Source organism: Dermacentor variabilis, chromosome 2, assembly GCF_050947875.1.
Source record: "Dermacentor variabilis isolate Ectoservices chromosome 2, ASM5094787v1, whole genome shotgun sequence".
NCBI lineage: Eukaryota > Metazoa > Arthropoda > Arachnida > Ixodida > Ixodidae > Dermacentor > Dermacentor variabilis.
This window is the reverse complement of record NC_134569.1, coordinates 18,340,279-18,366,421: the sequence shown is the minus strand read 5'-3', so window position 1 is coordinate 18,366,421 and position 26,143 is coordinate 18,340,279. Positions and strand designations below refer to the sequence as shown.

Below are 26,143 nucleotides of genomic sequence, written 5' to 3'. Positions count from 1 at the left end.
AGTAGGGGGGCGGTAAAGAACAGCATAGTATATTTTCATGAAGTGGGCATAATTGTGTGAACCTTGTTGAGAACAATACAAGAGGTGAGGACAGGAGAGGGACACTCATGTCATTCACTCTAACGTCATTGTCTCGCAAGCTAACCAGCTAACTTTGTTCAATACAGTTAAACTTCAATATAAAGAATTTCAATGTAACAAAATTCTCTATACAAAAATTTATTTAAGCTTTTATAACTTCTTGTAAAGAAAAAAAAACATGTATTTTGAACCTCAGTATAAGTGTGTTTAGGCACAATTTCAATATAACAAAATTTAACTGCCACTGTGAAGGAATACTGAGACAAAAAATGGAGACTTCCGCACACACAGATGGCCAAATGGTTGAATTACATGCGGCTGCTTGCAAACGCACCTCTTGAATTTTCCGCTTCGTGATTGACAGTGACAGCGCAAGCAGAGCAGTGTCATGTTCCATGGGAAGTCCAAGTATGATAAGATCCCATCGCACCCCTTGCACTGTATGTTTTAGGTGGGAGTGAATGCACTCAAGGGTGAGCCAAGAAGGACAGCAAGCTGATGAGTGCTGTCAGCGCCATCCTTTCGTGCGAGCAAGGGCGTTGACGACTAAGGCAAAGTTGTGACTTATAATCCAGACTATACGGCACCGCTACTTCTATGATGTCTATGCGCTTTTTACCAGGTGATAGATTAACACCGAAGAAAATTTTTTGTGTTGCTTACTGTTGGGGCACCAATCAGCTAACCCTCACAATGTGTGCTCATTATGATCATCCTCTTGTTCTTATGTCCACTGCAGAATGACAGCCTCTTCCAGAGATTTACATTTAACCCTGTCTTGTGTCAGCCGACTACGTCTTGTGCTTGCAGATATCCTTCCTCTGCTATCCTCAACTGCCTTGCCTGTCCTTGTTACTCTAATAGACTACCTGCTCCACTTAACACATGACCTTCCCAGCTCCACTTCTTCAATTAGAATACCAGCTACACCTTTTTGCTCTTTATTCCATTCTGCCGTTTTCCTGTTCCTTAACGTTGTGGTTATCATATTCTGTGACATTGCTCATTGATGCATGCTCCTTAGCTTCTCCTCAAATTTCTTTGTTGTTCTCCGTATTTCAGCCCCGCAGCTTTAGTGCTCCAGGGGGTACCTGGAGTTGAAGCAGGTTGTTGAACCAACACGGAATGTGTATCTGTAATCCTAGAGTTGAAGTAAAGTTTGGAATCTGGTGCAGTTGAATAACTGAGATAGACTGCCTGTCCTAACTGCAGTGCATCCCTGCTGAGCCACCAGCCATTCCTCTCGCTGGTGCTCATGTGCCTCAAGGGCCAGGACGAGCAGCGGGAAGGCCTGCTCAACTCGCTCCAGTCGCAGCTCACACAGTGTGTGCACATCTCCAAGGACGTAAGTGGAGCCAAAAGTGGCTTTGTTTATCTTTCTTACACATCATGGCGGCTCGGTGGCTGTGGCACTGTGCTGTTGAGAATGAGGTTGCTGGTGCAATTCGCAGCCGTGGTGGCAGCGTAGTGGTGGGGGTTGAATGCAAAAATGCTTGTACAGTCGATTCCGGATATATGAGAGTCAAAGGGGATTGCAAACTATTTCAACATATTGATAATTTGAAATTGAAAGTATGCCTATCTAAATCTTATCCGAGGTCTTCGCACATCTGAGACAGCTGGAACTTACTGATTTGCTTCTCCAAAACCGCGCCGAACGTACAAAAATTGACTTATTTTTTTGTCACAAATGTTGCGAATTGCTCGCGCTGCGGAATGGTCTTCTCAGCACTATCCCTAAAAGCCCGCATCGCCTAGACACACGACAGCTGCATGTGCGTTGGAGGGCTTGTTGTGCATTTTTCATCTATATGAGGTAGAAATGGGCACACACCGGAAGCAAACTAGCCTGTATGAATATGCACTGTGCTGACATTAGCGCACTTGTACTGCAAATCATGCTTGAATGTGCTTGGTCGCATGTCTGTTACAATACACCATTTAAATAGCTGATCATCATACCGTATTTACAAGATTGTAAGTCGACCCCCCATATCGCGTGACAAAAAAAAAAAAAATAAGGAGAACATACCCGAGGGAGCATTCAATAACGAAAATTTATTAGTAGCTGACATGGTCACTGGACTACTCATCTTCACTAGTGCTGCCATCGTCATCGTTGTTACGGTCCCACAGCGCGTCGTCGTCCCGCGAAATTTCACATTTGGCAAACGACCGCATCACGACATCTTGTGGAACAGCAGCCCACGCCGAATGCACCCAACCACACGCAGCTGTCAGGGAGGCTCTTTTCACAGGTCTGGTTCGTGTAATTTTGCGGTCTTCTGCTGCCAGCCACTTGTACTCACGGCGGAGCAGGTCCTTAAAAGGCGAAGATCCGGGCTTGTTTCATGACTGTGCCACACTTTACTGGCAGGGACCGATCGCGCATTTCAGTGACGTACGCCACAAGCTTAGCCTACAGCTCCGAAAAGCGTCCAGACTTCGACACGTGGGAAATTCCTCACTTGCCATCTATGGGGAGCACCCGCCTCCATTTCCTCTCGCGTACCCGCGGCGTCCCGTTCGCACGTGGCGGACGGGTCGGGCCAGCGTAGACAAGGGAGAGAGGCACTACGCGCCCTCCCTTTCCCCGTCGCTCTGGTGACGCGCGTACCCCTCTCCCCCCACGTGGCTCACGGGAAAGGGAGACGTCTCCGGCGGGCGAGGAGGACTTCCCCTCGCAAAAAGGTAAAAAGGCATAAAAGCGCGCCACCGAGGGAGACCCGCTCTCTTGTTACGCCGGACACCTGCCGCCTGGACGAAAGCACCTGCCGCATCCCGTGAGTGACCTCGTTTGTCTGACCCACCCAGACAACGAGGCAAGCCTATTTACTACTATTACTGAGAGGACGTCCCTCTGCGAGTGTTCATTATTGCTAATTGCAATAAACGTTATTACCGTTGACGCCGCTGGTTGCCTTGCCCTAGCCGCATGCAGAGTGGAACCCCTACACATCACAGGTGAAAATTTTGGTTCGCTGCAGTCGCCACTCTCCCACCACCCGTTCAGAAACATTGAACTTGCGGCCTGCTGTGCAGTGATTTGTTTCTTCGGCGTAAAGGATGGCAGCCCTCTTGAACGCTGCTGTGAACGAGTGCTGAATGATTAGTGGGCCTGGAGCACTCATGAAGGCTGAGGAGCCATAAAAGTAGCACGTAGCCGGCAGTCAAGTGGAGAGCATCAAACTAGTGCCTTTCGTCAAACTGTAAAGAAAACTAAGCGCAACAGGCAAAGAGAAACCCGCGAGCGGTGTCTGCTCTTCCATGAACTGCTGATGTTCCCGAATGGAACAGCGGCGCTTCCATCAACTATCGACACCCCCTCATGAGTGTTGCATGCACTGTAAAACTCTCAAAAGTGTTGAAAAACCCTTCAGAAAAGCGAACAAATATGCGGGACAGCGAAAAGCTACGGGTAGGGCCATAGAGCAAACACAAAATTGTAACTACGTTGTAGCTCCCATTGGTCTCGCTTTTTTGCCGGTGCCATATTTTGGTTTCGATTGTAAGTTGACCCCCCGTTTCAGATTTTCAAATTAAAAAAAAGTGGTCGACTTACAAGTGGGTAAATATGGTACGTGTGCAACGAGCTAGACGGAATGTTGTATTGGGTTATGGAACCAACTTCCTGTTGGAATCGGTCGTCTTTGCTTCTTGACTGCCCTAAAGGATTCACCAACAATTACGATACTCCCTAATGCTAAATTTGAGTGCAGCACTATAGATATTTTCATTTCACATGTCAATATTTTGTACAGTCGCCGACCGTTTATTCGGACCTCACGGGGACTGCGAAAATGTCCGAATAAACAGGTGTCCGAAAAAGCAGATTAAGAAAAAAAAATGAAATCCTTTATTTCCACGCACTTATTCGGGCTCGGCAGTAGGCTTGGAAGAAATCGTGAACGCGCCGTTGCACGCTGTTCTGTTTACGCGCAATCAGATAAGCCTGAATCTCGGAGAGGGTCGTACGGTACAGTCACTGCTTGTACACGCTCCGCATGCGACGGCAGCGTAGCACATGGTGCGTCATCTTCCGACTCAGAGTCATCGTCCGGCGGTGCAGCAGAAACCTGACGAATGACCTTGCCGTCGTCGAGTTCTGCGCATGTCAATACAGCAGTGTCAGCACCTATGAAACTGTCAAATGAGACGGTGTCCGGATTCGCAATGCCACCACTGCGCAGGTCTCGGCAGAACATTTTCCGCGTCAGTAGGGAGCACATCGGAAGGCGACAAATCTTAGGCCTCCCGGCACCCGCTTGCCAGCGCAGTCTGTGCGGGCACTGTCGGCGCCATTAGACCCTTGACGCGATGTTTACGTATGACGCGTTGGATCACCGAAACCTCGACACAGCACACAAAGCAAACACCACCGTGCCGACACCAGTCGCACAAACGAAAAACGCGGCCTGCTCGCAGCGTCTTGCGCGAAGAAACAAATCAGCTGCTGGATTGTCTTGACATGGCTTACTAAGCTAAAACCGGAACTGCTGCAGAGCCGCTCTATCTAACCAGGCCGAAACGATGATGATGAGCGGGGATTTCCAGTAGCGCCACTTCGTGGGGCAGCAAGGAAGCTCCGTTCAAAACAAAAATGGCGTTCAGCAAGTCGAACCATGCACCGGTCAGAGTCGGTGCATGATGCTCTCGACCGAGTTGGCTAAAGGAGTGTCCGAAAAATCAGACGAGAGGTTGCAAGGTGTCCGAACTTTCGGCAGTTGTTATACATTATGGTCTATGGGGAGAATGGCGGTGCCGCGACGCTGACCGAATAATCGGGCATGTCCAAATTTTTGGAGTCCGGAAAATCGGTCGGCGACTGTATTATGATTATATAGGGACACGGTTTATATTAGGAAGGGAATGCTACGAAGTAGCATAGGTGGCACTGACAATCTGTCTCATGTGGCACATTGAAAATGGAGCGAAGTGTGGTGCGACTGCCTCGCTAATTGGGAGATAGTGAGAGGCAGCCTGTGGGTCACACATAGGCACGATTCACAGCAGCCACTGCAGACAGACCTCCCCTTATGCAGCGCTTTGTTTCCATACAGACGATGCGCGCTACTCTAGCACCATGTCGTAGCCATCATCGCTGCACAACACGCCTTGCGTGGTAGTACGTTTTTCTCCTCACTTTTGTTTCATGAACGACAAGAGCGGCCCTTTGTCGCGGGGAAATCATGCCACCAGTGCCAGCGGTGACAAAACCGAAAGGAGCGTCACATCGAGCCATACTTCTAGCTGTTCACCATCGACCCTTGCAGGAGTAGTGATCCCCGTCACACATGCTGGTACTGCAAACTGACTTCAACAGCTGACGCTGCATACGAGCATAGCCCTCCCCACCTCACGCTGTTGTGGCCCCCCTCAGAAGTGCAGACGAGGTCGCCCATGTGGCTGCGAATGTCATGGCCGCCGGCAATTCTGTGCGTGTGCAGGCCATTTCCTCTCTGCACCTCCTCCCATTTCCACCTTATGCTTTCACTGTAGCCTCCTCCTCCACTTTTCTCGTTGCGCTCTTTTCTTTCATCTGCTGCTGTGCTTTGCATTCGCTTTGATCTTTTGTTGTGCCCGTTCGCTCTGTTACGAGGTACGACACCAAGGCACGCCGACACTCAATGCAGGAACGGGCGCCTAAGAGCTGCGCTCTAAAATGTATGTGCATGTCTATTTGTGTGCTGCTCAGCACTCCGACGTATCGCAGCCAGTACCTCCCTTCGTTATTGTCCGTTCACCTCCAGCCCCTATGTTCATGTCTGCCAGCACTAAACACATGAATGAACAAATGAATGAACAAATGAATGAACAAACTAATAAAATGCATGCAGCTTAGACCTGCTAATCACACAGCGATAAGTCTTGCATAGTGCTGCCACATTAGGGTCCCGGGGAGGGTCTTTCCACAAAGTGCGGATGTGGCGTTTGGTGGTTTTGTTAAATTGAAACTGCAGTGTAAAGATCCATACTAGTCGAAGTTGTAGTCCGATTCATTTTGGCAGCTTGCGGGTCCTAGAGTGCCGTTCGTGGAAAGCCTTTGTCTGCAGGAAGACAAACCCGGCAGCACAGAATCTCCAGTTCGACATCCTATCCCCGGAGCCACTCAGACTAGAGATCAAATGTCATCCGCACTTTCTTGTGGAATGTGTATTGTACGTGGAGGTCTTTTGTGTTTTTGAAGCAAAATGGTAATCTGCTCTTGTCGTAATGAACGGCCATGGTTCGTACAAGCCATTCATACGCGCAGCAAGCAAAACTGTGAAAGCACCCTGCTCATTTTTTCTCCATGGCATGTACTGCTCATCGGATTCAATCTCTTCTTTGACAGCATCTGCCAAAACAGTGCCATTTCAATGTTATCGGCATTAAACATTTCCGATGGTGCGACAAGTGATTGCATCTCCAATAGAAGCACACTTGCAGGGATGGGGTGCGGCCTAGCATTTGATATATTAAATGCAGCTGTGAACGGAAGTTTGATGGTATAGCCAACTTCTGATTTTTCGGACTCCATAAGGGCTGTGAAAATGTCCGAAAATCAGGCAGTCTGAAAAAATGAGTGCATGTCTTTACTGCCTCCAAGGGCTCAGATTGCCACAGGTACGTCCAAAATAGCCCTGAAGGCATGCCAGTACACTTATTAGGGTTATCAGTGCTCGTAGTGTGGCAGGAGACGACAGCTGCATGCATGTACAGTTAAGAAATACACACTGTGTCCCGTGACAATTGCACCTTCACACTCTTAGTATGCTTCACCGCAATACTTTACGTATGTTTCACCGCATAACACTGCTGTATTGAGGCGAAGCTGGCTTTTAGAAACGGGCATTATGCAATGTGTCATGCTTTCCGTGCTGCGAAGCCATTGGCGAGGATTACAACGGAAGAGTCAGCGCCATTGATGACAGCAGCGAATTCTTTCAGTGAAAAACATGGCCCCGAACAACAAAACACTTTGTAGCGAAAGTCGAAGCAGGTAGACACAGCGTTGCTGCGGTGACTTCCAGTGCATCTGCGTGCGAGAGCGTCTATTCGAGGTGGCGGGGTAATCAAAATGGTGGTGGTGGTGGCTTCGATAACGCCGTTTCGGAACTGCAGTCATGGCAAAAAGTCCAGAAAAACGGATGGTGAAGGGTTTTTGTGTCCTAAATTTCAGATGTTCTTCTACATTGACTCTATGGGGTACGTGGCAGTGCTGTGAAGGCATCCAAATTATCAGACACGTCTGAAAAATCAGGTGTCTGGAAAATTGTTTGTTGACTGTATGCGTAGCACATCGCTAAACTTTGGCATGGGATTTTACTACTGCTTGATATAGACAATAATTCAATATATCCGAGTTCAGTATATCTAGGATCGATTGTATACCATGCTTTTGGTGCATGTTAAAGCAGCATTAAAGAAGAACGTTAAAGTAGTTTAACGTAACGTATGAAAACCTTTTTTTTTGTTAATTTCGTTGATAAAGGTTGATTACCTAAAGAGAAGATGAAAGCTAAACTATAACTCTCTTTTGTTCTTGATTGCGGCTTAGAGAAATTTTGTTTTCGTTAGTTCGGCTTGTTCTTTTTTTTTCATTCTTATGCGCTTTTTCTCCGTTTCCTTTGTGTTTCAATATATATGTGCACATGTGACCAATCAAGTCAGTTGAAGTTAGTGCTCGTCCCATCTGTTTATCCCCTATCCTTTGTTACCTTTGTGCACTACACTGTGTCAATGGAGTACCAACTAGTTCAGACCTGTGCGTTGCTGAATTATATTGAATGCATGGCTCGAGCTCTTGTGGTTCTCTGAAGTGAGGGCTCGCTGTTGCGCCACTGGTGCTCCTAACTTCTGGAGGATTTAGGTGAAATTACTCTTCTATACCCGGAGTATTGAAACATTGAAAATGCAATGAAAATTGCTTGCTTTGTGTCCATATGCCTTGGGCTAAGGATACCCTTTACCAGTGTTTGTCTCATTAGTTGCTCTGGGCTTAGGATATTGTTTGGCATGTGCAGGAGAAACCCATAGCAGAGGACTTGAAGAGTCGTTTGCTATTGCACGAGGCACTGCTACTGAGGCTAAGCCTTGTGGGTGGAATGTTCGACATGATTCAACGCAACACAAGCTTCACCACTGACTGGGCCCTGCTGCTTGTGCAGCTTATCAGCCATGGGGTCGTCGACCTGCACTGCAACTTGTGAGTTCTGTGCCTGACCTCTATAAGAGTTTGTGTTAATGGCGAAACTTTAGAAACAGTGGTCTTTGATTCTGAATATAGTGAACATTTTGTGTTAGCAGGCTGCCCTAGTAGGCTACCATAGCAACACAGACGGCAGCAGCAAAGTCTTCACTCCTGCGATATGCAGATTAGAGTGTGTTTACTGGGCCAGTTATTTTCTAAAAGCTCCTCCATCACAAAGTCTGAATAAATGCTTCATGACCATCACTGTGGTACTTGTCACAGTCATCATGAGCAGTCTCCTGTTTATACTTTGAAAAAAAAAAAAAAAGCAAATATCAGGACGTCCTTTTTTCATCTTTCCACAGTGAACTCTTCACTACCGTCCTTGACATGTTGGCAGCACTCATCCACACAACCCAGAATGCTGACAGTGTGTCCGGAGAAGAGACACGCAAGCAGTATCTCAACCTCGTAAAGAAGATGAAGGTACTTGCAGACGTCTTTATCTTGTGTTGTCAGCTTATACCTGACAGCTACAATTTTATCGTAAAATGCCCAATCTTTATGAGTGTGTTTACAATTGTCATATTGGGACCAATGATTTTGATTTTTCATTTGCATATACAGTTAAACCTTGATATAACGAACTTAAATATAACGAAATTCTCCATATAACAAAGTATAGCTTTTCATAATCTCTTGTCCATAGAACACCATGTATTTAGAACCTCAATATAACAAAGTGTGTTTGTGTGCGATTTCAATATAACGAAATTTCACTTCCACCGCAAAGGAATGCCGAAACAATAACTGGAAGCTTCTGTGAACGCAGATGGTCAAATGATTGAATTACAAGTGGCTACTTGCAAATGCACTTTCAAATTGCGTGCGGTTTCACAAGAGTGACAGCCAAAGTGGAGCCGCGTCATGTTCTGTTTAAAGTCCAAGTGCGATAAGATCCTATCATGGCCCACACACTTTGTGCTTTAGGTGCGATTGAAAGTGCGGGAGGGTGAGACAAGAAAGATGGTGGCTTCACAAGTGCCACCTTCCCGCATGAGCAGAGGGAAAGAGGAGGGGAGCTCACTCGCGGTAATGGGATCAAACATGTGCGAGGGGCGGTGGGGCGGGGGGAGGGGGTGCGGATAAGTTGACACTTCGCTATTTCTGGCGTGTGTCTTGGCCATGGCTGCACATGGCTGTAAGTGCGGCTGACCGCATATGCAGCTGCGCACCCTGCTTTAGAGGTAATCTACCGTGTGTGCAGAGAGTGGGCGTGCTGAGATGGTGTGGCATCATGTTAGCTGTCTTCCCGCGCGTGTCGTATTGGAGGTTGCGTAATCTTGAGTTTCACTGAATTGTTGAAGCGAGAGGCAGACAAAGCATTCGCTCACCGCTGCCGGCGCTTTTCATGATAGCGTCGCCTCAGTGCGGGCAACGCTATCAGCTGCGGGGACGGAGTTCACACAAAAGTGTGGCTGGCTTCACTTAATTCTTACCGCTGATGTGAAAATATTGCCGAAGTGGCATGAAACCGTACCATTCGGTGCCAACTCCCAAATTCATCAAAATAAATTGTTTTCTCATTCAAATTTGCATTTCTATATCGCCTGATAGTTCTGAAAATTCTGCGGCCCCTTTTCTTGTAAGAAAAATTGATCGGCGACTGTACTTATTTGCATAAAAGATTGAATTTCAATACAAAAAAATTTTTTTATGACGAAGCAAATCGCCGGTTTTACCTACTTCGTTATATCGAGGTACGGTAAGGAGGTAAGCACAGCTGATTTCAAAAGAATGTAAACCCAGTCGCTGACTGATACTTTAGTGAATGATTTTTCAGACATGTATCATGGCTTGAAATACAGCTGTTACAAACAACGACAAACCGACATGTTGAGGGCAAAAATTTTTTTTATTACCGCACTTTGCGACTCTTTCCCCATGTCATCCACATGCTGTCCATCTGCCCACACCACATGCAGCACACACTCTTCGCACCGCTTGCATCTTCCTTCCTCTGTCGCTACCACACTTGCGCCACTTGGTCCTTCCCCTGGCAACTATAGTCAAATGCGCGCGCACTCTCCAAGAACCACTCTTTGCCTCGCCTAACCTGGAGCTCCCAATTCGCTTACGCGGCCGCCACTCTGTCCTAACACAGTCAAAGTTCAATATAACTATCCTCGATTTAAGGAAATTTTTGATGTAACAAACTGTTTTTATTTCCTGATCTTAGTTCCATTGAAAACCATGTACTTTTTTCGCAATTTAATGAAGTAATTTTGTGACACTGTTTTGATTTAACAAAGTTTTCGGCCATTTCAGGGGCGTACTTGGAGCCTATATGGCTTGTAAATCTAGCTGAAGACTAAAAATGTTAGTTGAGGCAAAAGTTATTTCAAGCATTCTTCTGCCAGAAAAGTATGGAAAAGGTGCCATAAAAATGCACATACTGGAATGCGGTAGACACATAACACCGCTGTGCCTTTCGTTGCGTTGGTAAACAATTTTCATAGGCTGCGGGCCGCATGGCAGCTCGCTGTGCTCCGAGAAACACGAGAGCTGACAATTCCTTCTGTGCTAGGGGGATGGAGAGGAAGTGAATGCGTGGTAACATGATCAAGCATGCACTGGGGGAGTGGGGGGGGGGGGGCGATAGGTGCGCTGGGAGAGGTCCTGGAACGCGCATCTATCTGCCCTAGTGCATGCATCTCCTCGTGCATGCCCATACGTAAATCTGGGAAGGTAATCTGCTCACAGCAAGTGCAAAGGCCGAGCCAAAACGATTGGTCCCTTGATGCACATTGTGTTCCCATGCGTCTAATGTCGGCGGTCGTGTAATGTCAAGCTTCCTGGACACGGTGCAAATCGTTCGCTTGTATTGTGACAGCGAGTTCGTGGTCATCGAGTGAGACCTGTTAATGTTTGCATGAGTGTGCGTGACACTGATAAAGCTATGCACCTTATTTCTTGTAGTTGTCTCTTTGCTATTGCCATCAGTGTACCACCTTTCTGGTGAAACTGACTGTTTTTTTCTTTTTGCTTAGGACGAATATCCATATCTTTTTACATTTTTGTTTTTCATTTTTGGTTGCTGGCTACAGGCTGTAAGTGTGGTCAGCCATGGCATCCAAGATTTACGGTGCTGTGCAATGCAATACATGCAAATCTTAAACGTCATGAGCCACATTCATGCATTTCTTTTAGTGCAATCTGTACCACTCATGCTAATGCTCATAACCATGCTGTTATGGCCTGAACTTCTTGCTATTTGTTTATTAGCGCTTACTTACAAGATACTATCCATCGGAAATGCTCTGGGAATTTGTGAAGTTGTTTTTACTGCTGAAACTTTAAAACCTTGAATTAACGAAATTCACGATTTAACAAAGGTTTTTCGCTACAAGTACAACTTCGTTATGTTGAGGTTTGACTGTGTACGGTGGTATGGTTCTGATACACATTTGGAACCTACTGGAATGGTGCAGTGGCTCTGGCATTCTCCTGACGAGTTCATTGGTTTGATTCCCGTTAGCAAAATTTGCTGTGTAATTAATGTGAAGTCTCTCTCAGATTTTTTCAGTTCTTAAAGAGCCCTAAAGGGTCTAAATCACCTTTAAGCCCTCCATACAATATCTCTCATAGCCCGCTTGCTGCTTTTGAATGGAAGGGCAAAAAATAGCACTGACAATATTTTGTTATTAAATGAGAGATGGTGGCATCATTGTGTTCCCTGCAAAATCATTGCTTTCTTTTGTTAAGCATAACTGGAAAAGATTAATACCAGGGATGTGCGAATACTGAATAGTAAGTCTTGAATCGAATGCCTAGTTGAATCAAGAATAAAAAAATCTCAATGTCGAATCGAATATCGAATGGCAAAGTTATTTAACAGAAGCTTGAATGTTTACAAATTCTCATGCAAAAAAAAAAAAAAAAAAAGCAGCTGGTGTACTTGATCTGTGATCAACTTCTCCCTCCGGGCCATAACAATGTTGCCAGCCATCGAAAACAACTTTTCACTTGGTACACTAATTGTTGGAATGCCCATTTACTTCATGGACATCTTGCACAGTCCTGGGAAGTGTTGCTTGCCTGTTTCTTTCCAGAATGCTAGAGGGTCTTAGTCCTCACTGCAAGTGGGCTCTCGAAGGTACTGCTGAAACTCCTTTATGTTGGCTGCTTTGGAGAAGTGTCTTCGTTCTGACGACGCTGCCAGCTTCTCAATGCTGCCTCAGATACTGACGCGCTCATTGCTCAGTGTCTCAGTGCTGACGTGCTCCTTGTGAGCTGTAGATGTTAATGCTTCAGTACAATCACTTGATGCTTCTCATGAAGAGCTCTGCAACTCAGTTCTGGCAAGCTCCAAGTACTTTGTTTCCTGGAACGTATGAGCACAAAAGAGGTTCTTAAACCTGGGGTCACAGGTGGTTGCCAACACATACTCCTTTTTCTCGTCCTGCCCTGGAAATCTTGTCCTCATGCTTTTCAGCAAGTTTCTTGCAAACTCTGAGGTGTCATCATTGGCTGCAACGCAGTCTTTCAGGACCGTTTGTGTTCCATAGAGAAATGGTACTACTGACGAAAAAGTTGCATACTTCTGGCCACTAAGATCTTTGGTCGTCAATGCGATTAGTTCAAGAGCTCTGACGAGCCCTGTGGTGTCAGGTTGGGCACAGCTGTCTCAGAGGTGGCAAGCTCTAAACAAACGGCTTCTTTCAGCTGCACAAGAGGCGAGAGCATGTCATGCTCACTGTTCCATCTTGTTTCCACATCTTGAATAAGTTCCAAAACTGAGAGCTCCATCCATCGCTGGCAATCCTGCACTCTTGCCACAGCTTGGGCACTGTGTTTATAATGACCAACAATTGCGTGACACTTCTTGAGAATGGCAGGAACTCTTGTTGTTTCTTCCTTGGAATCTTTTATAGCTAGTTGCAGTGTATGGCCCATACACTGGGACACAAGAAATGTCCCTAAGGGCCACACGGAAAGTTCGTGCATTGTCCATCACCACATGGACTGAAACTTTCTGCAGTGGCAGCTCCCAGTTATCTATCATTGCTTGCAGGGGCTCCAGGATGTTGAAAGCAGTGTCGCTCTTGGTCACACTCCGGCTGTCCAATGCAAAACTTCTCATATAGAAGTTGGAGGTTAAGTAGAGGCAGGTGAGACTGATGTAACTTTGGTTAGACTTTCGACATCCACATGTCGCTTGTAAACGAGATCGACTCTTTGCCTTTCTGGCATTCTGCAGGCATTCTCTCCTCAACAGCCGTGACTATGTCTCTGTACAACTCCAGGGTAATTTTCCTCGAGAACGTCGTGCGGCTGGGTATCTTGTACAACGGCTCCATGTGGCTCATCAGCCCTTTTAAACCTTGATATTTGACAGAGATGTAAGGCTGGAGGTTGAGCGCCAGCATTAGGGCAATCCTGGTAGTTATTGCCGTTCTCTCGCGTTGCTATAGGTCCTTGCCCAACTTCAACACACTTTTCATGAGCGGCTGTGCACCGTCTGGTCTTCCTTGCTTCCCGCTGTCTCTCAAGAACACACTGTGCAAAGAAAAATGCTTGCTCTTGAGATGGTTCGAAAGTGGTGGCGTGATACTCGATGGCGTTCGAAGTTTCGTTTCATGGCTTTTGCATGTTGCCTCTTGGGCCGAGTTCTTTATGAAACGTTTCTAAACGGCACTTTTTCATTCAGTCATGTCGCTCCTGACCGAGAGCAAGATCATCAGACTATGTTTTCCGACAGATAATGCAGATGAAATTCGGTAGCAGAACATGTTGCCTTGGTTTCCGTTAGCAAGGGACTTGGTAGTTTCGGATCGCGCGGTGAAATGAAGCCTACGGCCAACGACACGGAGCACACAGGGGAAATGGGGGAAGAGAAACTGGTGCCACCTCTCTCCCGCTTGCAAAAGTAGGACAGAAATTGGTTGGCTCTGCAACGGAGAGGTGGCGCGACCATGCAGCGATGCGACGCAGCCAATGCAGCATGCTGTGGCGGCCGTGTGGCTATGGTGTGCGGTTTCGCGGTTCACAATGGTGTGCTTTCATTTTGTGCTTGCAAATTGCAGTCTCCGATTCCTCTCAAGTGTATCTGCAACTTTTGCTTGTGAAGGAAGTTACACATGGTGCAGCCTGTGTGAGTGGTGCGAGCAGAGGTTGTTTTAGTTGAGTTTCACAGTTCGGCTGTGTCACGACCACAATTAAATTTGCATGCTATCAGGTTCGTGGCATTCAAACTTTGTGTATTTAGAGTCTGTGCACTAGACCGTGATGGAACAGTAGAACTGAAATGTGTTTCGCATATTACCTGTCAACCAAGCTCGCCGAATATATCGAATGTTCGAGTAACCGAATACTTAATTAAGCCTTTGAGGGTCGATTTTTTTCGCCATATGCGACCGCCCAGGGTTGATTTTTTTTTATTGCAGATTCCGATTTTAAGGATTTATTTCGAAAAAAAAATTACCGTAATTTTTCTAGGGTGACCATGTGGGGTTCTCACACCCATGCTCTAGGGACAAAGGAACGACAACACAGTAGTGCAAACAATCACAAGGGCATTTATTGCACCTTTCATAGATCAATGCCTGCTAGCCGAGATGCTATCCACAAAACATGCCGATGGGCACGCTACAAATCTAGAAGTCCGACTCACCGCGACCGGATAGCGAGCAAATATATTCGCCCCATGCTGGATCCCAACGCCTGCTCGTTTGCGCGTACGGTCACGCGAACGGTGGCGCGTTCGAAGGCGGCCACGCGAGACAGTCTCGCAGAAGCATGGATCGGCGCACGCGCGGGACGTCCGCCGCGTTCGTCGGTCCGCCGCCCCAGACCCAGCATGTTCTCCCTTGCACCCTAGTAACGCCGCCGCAGCGCAACACTCGCGCCATCTCTCGCACTGCGCTTCAACCACTCCGACCGCCGCGTGCGCGGCTAAGCCGCACGGAGACTGGGGCTATGCGGGAAAACTAGATCTCTGGGGACGCATGAGAGTCACGCATCCCCACAACCGTAAAGTGAGAAAAAAATATTTTGCATTGGTATATATGCACTTTTCATTCATGAATAACAACAATAAAAAAGCAAATAAACTTATCAGAATTAAAAAATTTGTGCATTTTTATGCACATAGTTCAAGGCTTTGAAAATCCGCACACGAGAATATTTCACAAACCTCAAATGTTCCCGCCCTTACACTAATACGTACGTCCATAGCGTAATCGAATTGTCTAGGTGCACGCAGTCAAGAAAACTGTTTGGTTGTGTGCCCATCAAGAAAAGCAACACGTGTGACAAACTTCTGCTAACCTTCATCTTATCGCCAACCAGCTAGGGCAATTAGTTTTCGCGAGTCTTAAAAAAAAAAAGAAGAAAAAGAAATGCATGCACGATGGCATCCTTCCTATGCACACCCCTGTGAGCGCTAAATGAGAGAGAAACCAGCGGTCGCCCTTTGAGCGATTAGGAACGAGATAGCCATCAGTTTCGCAAGCGCAAGAAGCCAAAACCGCCAGCAAAACAAAATCCAGACGGCCGCCCGCCCACGCGCACGCCAATGCGCGAGTAGTAGTGTATAGGCCCGTGGGAGCAAACTAGCGCTAAAACAAACCATGCAATGAAAACCGAGAGAGGGAGGCGCACGAAAATGATTCCCTGTATCCCCACATAGTGGCAGCAATGACAGAAAAGAAAAAGTTAGGAAATTGGCGCGGTTTTTAAACGTACAGATGGCGCCGTAAATATATGGCATCGACCATTTTTGGACTTGTTCGCGGTGCCATATATTTACGTCATTGACCGTCAAAGGGTTAAGATTCGATTCGTGAATCAAACTATTCGAGAAGGTACAATCCGATCCGTATTCATATATTCAAGTATTCGCACACCCCTAATAAATACAGGATGTCTACCAACCGGAAAAACTGGGAATTTTAGGGGATTTAGATAGTCTGGAAATACTCAGGGAAAACTCGGCGAATTTGTGCTTCTATCAGGGAAAGTTAGCTGTAATTTTATCGAGAGGGAATGTAATTTTATTTTATTTATTTATTTATTCATACTGCAGGCCAAAATACTGGCCCATGCAGGAGGGGTAATACAGTTGACAAGGTAATAACAATGCAACAAAGATAATTAAAAGATGTATATATAAACAGTGCATGAAAATGATGCACCCCATAGCCACGTTACAAAAATCACAATGCTTCCCTTAGCACAGTAACTACAACAAGATAATTGCACATTTGAATTTATATGTGGATCAAAACGCTGTGCCAAACAACAATCGGACACTAAACTTAACTAAATACAGGAAATTTCACATATGAAAACGAGAAAAATATTGAAAAAAATTGTGTTTATGGTTGTGTTATTTTATGTGAAAAATAGTTTTCCAATGCATTTGTGAAGTTCCCCGATTGAAGTACTTCAACATGGAGAGAATTCCATTCGTTTATAGTACGCGGATAAAAACTATTCATGTGAGATTTTGTTTTAGCAAATGATGGCGTAAGGGAAAAGTTGTGTCTATGTCTTGTTTTTCGTGCATTAAGAGGCGTTACATATTGAGGTATTTGAAGCCCGATTTTTCCATTTATGATGTTATGTAAAAACTGGAGACGACTAACTTTACGCCTGTGTTCTAGTGAAGTGATTTTATTCCTAAGCATTAGTAAGGACGGGGAATCCTCTCTTTTATATTTTCCAAAGATAAATCTAACGGCCTTTCTTTCTACATGTTCCAAATTCATGATGTCCTTTTTGGTATGAGGATCCCATACAACCGCTGCGTATTCAAGTTTCGATCGCACGAATGTGTTATATGCTAAAATTCTTGTGTTTACCGGTGCCTTTTTAAGTTTCCTTTTCAAGAACCATAATTTCCGTAAAGCTGCTGAACATGTAAGGGAAATATGGTTTGACCAGGAGAATCTGTTAGTAAATGTGACGCCTAAGTATTTGTATTGTTCAACTTCAGTTATTTTTGTGTCGTTTAGAACATAGGAAAATATACTAGGTTCCTTTTTTCTTGTTACTCGCAGCAAGACTGTTTTATGTACATTTAATTCCATGCCCCAACGTTTGCACCAATTGGAAATTGCCATGCCCGATTTCTGCAAGCATATGTGATCGTTTCGTGAAGCGATTTTTAAAAATATGACACAGTCATCCGCAAATAGATTGACATGCACATCATCGGGGATTGCGTCTATTATATCATTAATATAGATCAAAAATAAAAGCGGTCCTAATACGCTGCCTTGCGGTACGCCTGAAGTTACCTGACGTACACTTGAGGAACATTTATTAATTTCTACGAACTGCTGCCTGTGTCGGAGATAGGCTTGGATCCATGATATAATATTTAATGGAAGACCAATGCACTCGAGCTTGTAGATTATTTTCCGTGGGGTACCTTATCGAACGCTTTGCTAAAATCTAAAAAGAGCATGTCAACTTGTCCGGACGAGTCAAGTACTTCAGAGATTTCATGAATGACTGACACAAGTTGAGTTGAAGTCGATAATCCCTTTCTGAACCCATGCTGTAGTGGGGATAGGACATTGTGATCTGTCAAATACTGACGAATAAAGCCTGCAACAATGTGCTCTAATAATTTGCTGCATGTGCTTGTAATAGAAACAGGACGATAATTTGACACTGTGAGGTGATCGCCCTTCTTATGAATTGGGACAACTCTTGCCTTACGCCAATCTGATGGTATCTCTGCTAAATGTAAGGATAATTTTATTGTAAGGATAATTTTATTGCAAGGGAACGAAAGTTGCGGTAACGCTGGCTCAAGTAACAGAGAAATCGTAACAAATTGTTTTTGATGTCATGTCATCGGCTTGAGGGGTTGCCAGTGCGCACTCAACAATCAACTTTTTGGACACTCAATAATTCGGTCGGCTTCGTGGCACCACCACGTCGTACCCATAGAGCCTATGTTAAAAACGTCTGAAATTTTGGATGCAAGAGCCCTTCGCCGTCCAATTTTCCAGACTTTCTGGCGAGACCGCAGGTCCAAAACAGCATTAATCAAAGCCACCAGCGCCGCCATTTTGATTACCTCGCCACCTCGAACCGGCGCCATCGCATGCAGATCCGCTGGCAGCCGTAGCCACCACCGCAGCAACGCTAGGCGTAGCTGCTTCGACATTCGTTATTAAGCTTCTTGCTGTTTGGTGCTGTGTATTTTCGTTGAAAGAATTATCCACTGTCAGCAACGGCATTAACTCAGCCTTTGTAATCTTCATGATTGGCTTCGAAGCTCGGATAGCACGGCGCGTTGCATAATGCCGGTTCCCGAAAGTCAGATTCGCGTCATTACAGCAACGTTATGCGGTGAAGCATACGCGAAAGTATTGCGGTGAAGCATAACAAGCGTGGGAAGAGACAATTGTCACGGGAAACAGTATGTATTCCTTCATTATACACGCGTGTATCTCACAGTATGAGATCTGATATGCCTAATAAGTGTACTGGCAGGCCTTCAGAGCTTTTTCGGATGTGCCTGGAGCAAGTTTAGCCCTTAAGGGCAGTAAAAGACATGCATTCATTTTTTCGGACTGCCCAATTTTTCGTACGTTTTTTTGGCCCCTAGGGAGCCCGAAAAATAGGACAATGACTATACAGCTGACCAAGAGGATGCTTCAAATGGTCCATGAGGCAAACGCGTGGGGGAAGGAGGACGAGAACAGAAAGAACTGACGCATTGAGGAATGAACACGAAAGGAAGTGTGCCGCTGCTTCTTCAAAGGAGCGTGAGCTCAAAAAACAATGTGTTGATTGATGCCGAGATGCAGGCGTCCCTAATACAAACCAAAATAAACTCTTTGAATCATTGAAATGCAACACTGAGGCGTTGTGCACAGGCTGAGAGTATGTCAGCACAGTTGTGATTACCAGCTGTTGAGAGAGAATCTCACTTGTTACAAAGCTCAGGTCTGACACCAGTGAGCTTGCTATCAGTTTATAGAAGTAGCTCATCTTCAAAACTATTTGTTTCTGTATGGATCTCCTTTTTATTCGTATTTAGGAACGTTCGACAATTGGTTTTACCTTTTTCGAATATATTTTTGTTGCTGTGCATCTCCCTTCTCTTTTCTTTTTCAGTAAAATAAACACTACTCCTTACTATTCAAACTTGAATAAGTCGTCTTTTTATATTTTAGCATGCTTACTAGAGAGTGACACCATAGGGCGACATGGTGTCAGCCCGTCTTGATATAAAACGAAGTCCTGTGTCACTCAGGGAATTTGGAAACATCAACTTGGTGGACACTCTGAAATACTTCTAAATTATCCTCGACAAAAAAAGTAGATTCACCCAGGGGTTGCATTACGCAGCCTACACTGTGAATAGCCATGTTTGTGCGGAATCCAAGCAGGAAGAAGTCATGTTTAGCTCGAAGAGCAATGTATATCTGGCATTTTTTTATGCAACACTCAGTTCATGTAACTACTGCGGAAATCGCAACATAAACTTGGTTGGTGGCTGCCGCATGGCTGCAAAATTCAAAAAAGAGAAGTTTAGTTTTCTTCTTGGTGAATAAACAACTCTTCTAAAGCATATAATAACAAAAATGTTTTAAAAAGCAATAATCTGATTGAACTAGTGTCTCCCTATACTGTCGTACCTGCCTTTAATTAACAATCTTGAGGTTATTCGCACCATTGTGAATTCTTGTGGCTGTTTTGTGTTCTTTAGTTCTCACTACAGTGAAACCTCGTTACTATGAACACCACATTAACGAACTTTTCAGATCAACAAATTTTTTGAGAAATCCTCTGCTGACTGCTTATAGGTTGAATGTAAAAACATTTCAATACTACAAACTTAAGAATGCTGAACTTTTCAGAATAACGATCATTATTCAATATCCTTGTTGTGTTGATGCCTCGGCACTATGAACTAATATTCTGACAGCTGGGGATTCTTAGATTTCCTTGTATTCTTTACGGAAGGCGGAACAGTAAGCTAGCAGACAACAAGGCTCAGAAAGCGTATCCCGCGGTGTATGTGTTTGGAAAACCTGAGAGGGCACAAAAGGAAAAAAAAAAAAAAACTGGTTTTGCAAGTGCATGCTCTGCCAGGCAAGTGTTGCCTACCAATGGATGAGTGTCTCTTCCTTCTCTCTGCACACGCCTCTTCTTTTGTACTTCTTTCTGCAGTCTTATGAGCTACACATGCAGAGGAATGTAACCTCTGTGCTCGCGGGGATGCCATATGGTTGCATTTTCCGGACAGTGTCTTTTTCACATGCTTGCGTTTTGGAATAGTTGAAGTATCTACCTCAAGTGAGACAGTTGTGGTGTGCAGGGGGGGGGGAGAGGGGGGGGCAAGTAATGTGAATAACTAACAAACAAAAAGAAGCAGTGGGCTTTATAGGTGACATGGAGCTTCCTCTTTGTCGGTGTTTTTTTTTTGTCTCAGCATCTCTTTTGCATGTGCCACTCCATATAACGTATTACGGTAGTACGTGGCGGTGGAGTCTCAGGAATATAGCAACAGCAAGGGCTAAGAGCCAACAGCGATGTTTTCGGGGATAGCTTACACGGTGACAGCTGATTGGTTGGTGGATGATATGGTTTATTTGGGGCTTTCACTATAATGACCTTTCAGAATAACAAACAATTTGCTGCGGTCTCCTGAGGTTCGTTATGTCGAGATCTCACTGTACTTTCAGCACTTGTTTTATCACCAAGCACTCTTTTGCAATGCAAGGCCCAACTTGTCTACATTTTTCTGTGTGGATCAGTTAGTATAGTGGTGGCTTTTCTTGCATTGCAGAAAGAGGTGTCGGACATGGACACGGAATCCATGAAAATGGTGCACCAGCTGTTGCCTCTCACCAAGCAGCAGTGTGAGGTGATCGCCTGTGAGCCGATGGGAAGCCTCATTGACACCAAAGGAAACAAGATCGCTGGTTTTGACTCTATAGACAAGAAGCAGGTGTGCAATGCTTTGCCTCTGTCACATTGTGCTTGAATAGATGAGAGAGCTGCTGTTTGCTGCATAAATAAAGCTCTATGTTGGGGTATATCTGGGGGCGACTGCAGAGCTTCCATTTATGAGATTGCTGTTGCTGGTAGACACAAGAATTGCTCACACACCTTTTTTACTGTAGGCTTCCACCAAAATGCTTGATTAGTGCTGCTTGCACAAATGAAAAAAATAAAAAATGATAATAATAAGTAAACAAGATGTTGCTAATTTCTGGCAAGTTTTTATCACAACCCTATAAGCAAAGCTTTCTTTGAATGTCATGGTGCAATGAGCGAGCCTCTTTGAACATGGCACTTAGCCTGCTGCAGTAATGATTTTATTTTGTGACAAGCTGCTATAACTGCATGTTACAAGTGTTTGCATACAAGGTTTGAGCTTATCGAATGTGAACTACCGTGTTTACTCGCATAATGATTGCACTCGTGTAATTATCGCACCCCTGAATTTTGTCGTCGAAATTCTATTTTTTTTTCTTTCCCGTGTAATGATTGCACCCGGAATTTGTCGCAGCGATATTTTGTGTGCCAAGTCTAGCTAATGATGATCTCGCTTACCATCTGTCGAATGCTATGTGAACGACTCTTGAAGACGTATCAAGCAGTCTGCACGCACCCGACATTCTCAAGCAGCTGCCCCATTTCATTCCTTTCATCACTTTCCGCACTTCCATGAAAAAAAAAAGCTACAACCAAAATTGCCTCGGCTTTATTATTTGTAGGCTTCATAATGGTTTTTGTCAACAACAACAACTTCTCTTGTCGATTCTTGTCTGCACTCGTGGGCATGCAACAAATTGTGAGCGGCAACGATAGTGGCCACGTTTACACTGATACGTTAGAAGTGTACCATATTCACATGCCGACGCTTCAAACGCAGCTAAGATATTCGCCCACACTTAACGGAAACATGCCGTGTTAGTCAAATGCCGCAGTTTCCGCAGCATGCCCTCCATGTGTTTCTATGCCACTGGCAGCTAAGCGCGCCCATCTCTGTTTCTGTCCCCTCAAAGTGGATATGGCTACGTTATTGTCGCAGACTTGCTGATATTAACGATATTATTCATTACTGGTACGAAAGAAATTGTTTCAATGCGCATAATGTACTCACGAGAAGAAAAATAATTATGTTCGGCGTATTCGGCTTGTTCCGCCGGGGGCAATTTTATTTAGGTGTCCCGCACTGACACCGGCAGCCACCTGCTTCCCGCAGCAAATGCGGGATGAAAAAAGAAAATGTTTCTTTTCGTGGGAAATTTAACCCACATAATGATCACACCCCTGAATTTGCATAAATTTTTTTGACAAGAAAGTGTGATCATTATGCGAGTAAATACGGTAGTAGTGCTGTTTACCATAATGCTGGAAAATAAGTTGTAGATAAGCACCTTGAACTGTGCTCAATGTGAATGTTTGCTGTTCTTGCTTTCGCTATTTAACTTGCCTTTCTTGCTTGTTGCACCCAGGGTCTACAAGTGGCTGAAAAACAGTGTGTGAGTCCCTGGGACTTGCTGGAAGGTCAGCGAAACCCAGCCCCATTGTCGTGGATGTGGTTCGGGGCAGTGCGCATGGAACGCAAGCCTCGCCTGGAGGAGATGCCCCGGGGCAGTCTTTTATGGCACACACACTCGGCCCTGGCTAAACCGGCTTCCTATTTCCTCGAACAGCCACCCCTGCCTCCTGAGGAACTTTTGGAGCCCCCTGCTCCCCTCCCGGCAGCTCCATCGACTGCTGGAGTGGGGGGGCCTCACCTAGGTCCTCCCCCACACTTGGTCCCACCCCCACACTTGGCCCCTCCCCACCACCTTGTGCCTCACCTGGCTCCACCTCACATTGGCCAGCCTCCTGACAAGCATCTGCAGGTACAGCGGACAGCAGGGCACTTGTTCATACAATGCGCTGGCCTTTCTTCAGCGAGTATATTTATTGCATTATGTGTTTTCTTTGTTCAAGGAATAAGCGTAAGGACTGGTATCTGGTTTTCTATTCAATTGGCATGAAAAGTTTATGGACCACAGAATGTGAGGAAAAGAGGAATATTTGTGCAACCTGGGCATGCGGTCTGGTATAATTATTTTTAGCCTGTAGTAGTATACATGCCGACAATGTTGCATTGTATGGTTTTACTGACTACTCTCACAAAGTGCTAGGAATTTCCATGTGTTCTCAGATCCTGTGATTCATGAACATTTGATGCCAACCATGTACATCCAACAGTGTAAAGGTTAAGCCTAGTAGTGTACTGCTTGTTGACTTGGTATATTTGGCCATAGCTACACAAGTTCTTCCACAATTTTTGAACAGAGATTTAATATTTAAATTTCAGGGGGAAATGCCTGCTGAAACATGGAACATTACACAGCTAGCTTGTTCTGATGAGGCAGTATGGAGAAGCTGCATGTTGAAATGGCGTGGGGATGCTTTGACAGGGTCATGTTTCAGTAGAAAGCAATCCATGACCAAGTCTTAGGTATCTTCATCAGCCAATAACAATGAAAATGTGATACAAGGGGTCCTATAGAAATTGTCTGCAACAAAGGTATCGTTACTTTGCTTGTGATTCGTGACAAGGAAATGGGTAATATAGGATTGTGCCAATAAAGAATAGTAGATTTCGAATTGCATATAGAATTGAATCGAGACAAACCAGCCAAATATAGTATCAACTATCAGAAAATTTACCACAAAGTTTAATGCTTACAAATCTTGGGCAAGAAAAGTTTGGCGCTGCACATGATAGGGAGTCTCCTGGCATTGCATAACATGAATATAGCAAACTATCAGCAAATTGGGTACACAGAAATCAAGATCTACCTACCATACAATGTACACTTATTAAAGGGAACTCCAAATTAATATGCCTGCACTGATTACAGTTTAGTTCTAGTATATGAATGTCTAGAAAATATTTGTTATCAATAGAATGTTGTCAATTGGTGCTGTGCAGGATAACTGCAGTTGCTGCTGACAGTAAACAGCAGGCACTTTTTCTGTCAGGTCCAGCATCATTTGCCACCTGTCAAAGATGTTAAATCGGAAGGGCAACGGCTAATTTGCGCAAGGCAATCCCCCTCCCTCAGTTCTCCTCGTCCGTGTGCATGTCTGCCCAAATGTATGCATTCGGGTGGTCAGCGCATGTCTCACCTGACACATTCACGCCCACCCGTGTAAATCCAAAGCTAGTTTGTGGCAGGTTGCTTAATGCTACAAAAGGAGGCCGATGTGTGTCTACGAAGAGCATCTCAAACGATGTAGGGTGCCGTAGGATGCATCAGAAAGATGGCGTCCATTAGCAACTTTGTCGCCACTGTGTACTCTTGCTTTAATTTGTAAGGCGGTTAGTTGGCTTTCAGAGTGTTGCATGGCTGCTGCGAATAGATCTGCATTTATGTGACACCAAACTGTAACTTTAGTTCCCGACGTCCTACAAAGCAGCACTGATTAGACCTAATGGCCTAGGTTGTCACGAGAATTCACCTCTGGCTGCTGTAACATGCCACAAGCCGTTGTAGAATGCTTTCTGTTAATATTCATACGGGTGACTTATGAGTGATTGGTCCCAAGATCACGCATACAGGTTAGATTAGTGGCTGTTGAAGCGATGTTAGGTTTGTCTCCACATATTGAACATGATCTATGCGCCTCCTAGCAGATATTGGCCTAATCATTGCACATGGTTTCGCACTTTCTGTATTATGCGCTGCTTTTGTTGCCTTTGTCTCGTTCTGCATTGCGTTATCGTTTCAACCGGTCCTGTCGATTTGGATGAATTTTGTACTGTACCAACAGAGGCAGCCCCGGCCAACGCAGCACCCTCCTATGAGTTACCGTATTTACACGATTGTAAGTCGACCCCTTTTTTAAAATTTGAAAGTCTGAAGTTGGGGGGTCGACTTACAATCGAAACCAAAACATGGCCCCGCCAAAAAAAGCCATACCAACGAGAGCTACAACGTAGTTACAATTTTATGTTTGCTCTATGGCCCTACCCGTATCTTTTCGCTATCCCGCGTGTTTGTTCGCTTTTTGGAAGGGTTTTTCAACATTTTTGAGAGTCTTACAATGCATGCAACACTCATGGGGGGGTGTCGATAGTTGATAAAAGCGCTGCTGTTCCCATTTGCGGCGGCACCCTCAGAACGGCGGCGCTTGCGGGGAGTATCGGTAGTTCGTGGAAGAGCAGACACCGCTCGCGGGTTTCTCTTTCTCTGTTTAAAGGCATTGGTATTGGTTTGACTAACTTCTTGACGCGCTCCACTTCGGCTACGTGCTACTTCTACGCTTCCCCAGTCGTCATGAGTGCTGCAGGCCCACTAATCTTTTGGCACTCGTTCACAGCAGCGTTCAAGAGGGCTGCCATCCTTTACGCCGAAGAAACAAATCACTGCGCAGCGGGCTGCAATTTCGATGTTTCTAAACGGGTGGTGCGAGAGTGGCAACTGCAGCGAAGTGAAATTTTCACCCTGTGGCGGCAAGTGAGAAATTTCCCACTTGCCAAAGTCTGGACGCTTTCCAGAGCTGTAGGCTAATCTTGCGGCGTACGTCGCTGAAATGTGTGATCGGTCCCTGCCATTGAAGTGCGACGTGGTCATGAAACAAGCCCGGACCTTCGCCTTAATTTTAAGGTTCTGCTCCGCCGTGAGTAGGAGTGGCTGGCGGCAGAAGACTGCGAAATTACGCCAACCGGACCTGTCAAATGAGCCTCCCTGACGGCTGCGTGTGGTTGGGTGCATTTGGCGTGGGCTGCTGTTCTGCAAGATGTCCTGGTGCGGTCGTTTGCCAAATTTGAAATTTCGCTGGACCACGACGCGCTGTGGGACCGCAGCAACAATGACGATGGCAGCACTAGTGAAGACGAGT

The 26,143-nt window shown here is 45.4% G+C and overlaps 1 protein-coding gene across 7 annotated transcripts in view; it reads left to right on the top strand.

Moving 5' to 3' along the window:
• LOC142571445 (mediator of RNA polymerase II transcription subunit 12-like protein) overlaps nucleotides 1-26,143 on the top strand; it is a 222,155-nt gene that overhangs the window by 109,725 nt on the left and 86,287 nt on the right. For all 7 annotated transcript variants that reach the window (XM_075679800.1, XM_075679797.1, XM_075679795.1 and 4 more), the window contains 5 exons: nucleotides 1,294-1,426; nucleotides 8,088-8,269; nucleotides 8,620-8,740; nucleotides 21,072-21,233; nucleotides 22,750-23,145. In XM_075679800.1, the coding sequence (XP_075535915.1) occupies nucleotides 1,294-1,426; nucleotides 8,088-8,269; nucleotides 8,620-8,740; nucleotides 21,072-21,233; nucleotides 22,750-23,145 (994 nt within the window). The remainder of the gene's footprint in view (nucleotides 1-1,293; nucleotides 1,427-8,087; nucleotides 8,270-8,619; nucleotides 8,741-21,071; nucleotides 21,234-22,749; nucleotides 23,146-26,143) is intronic.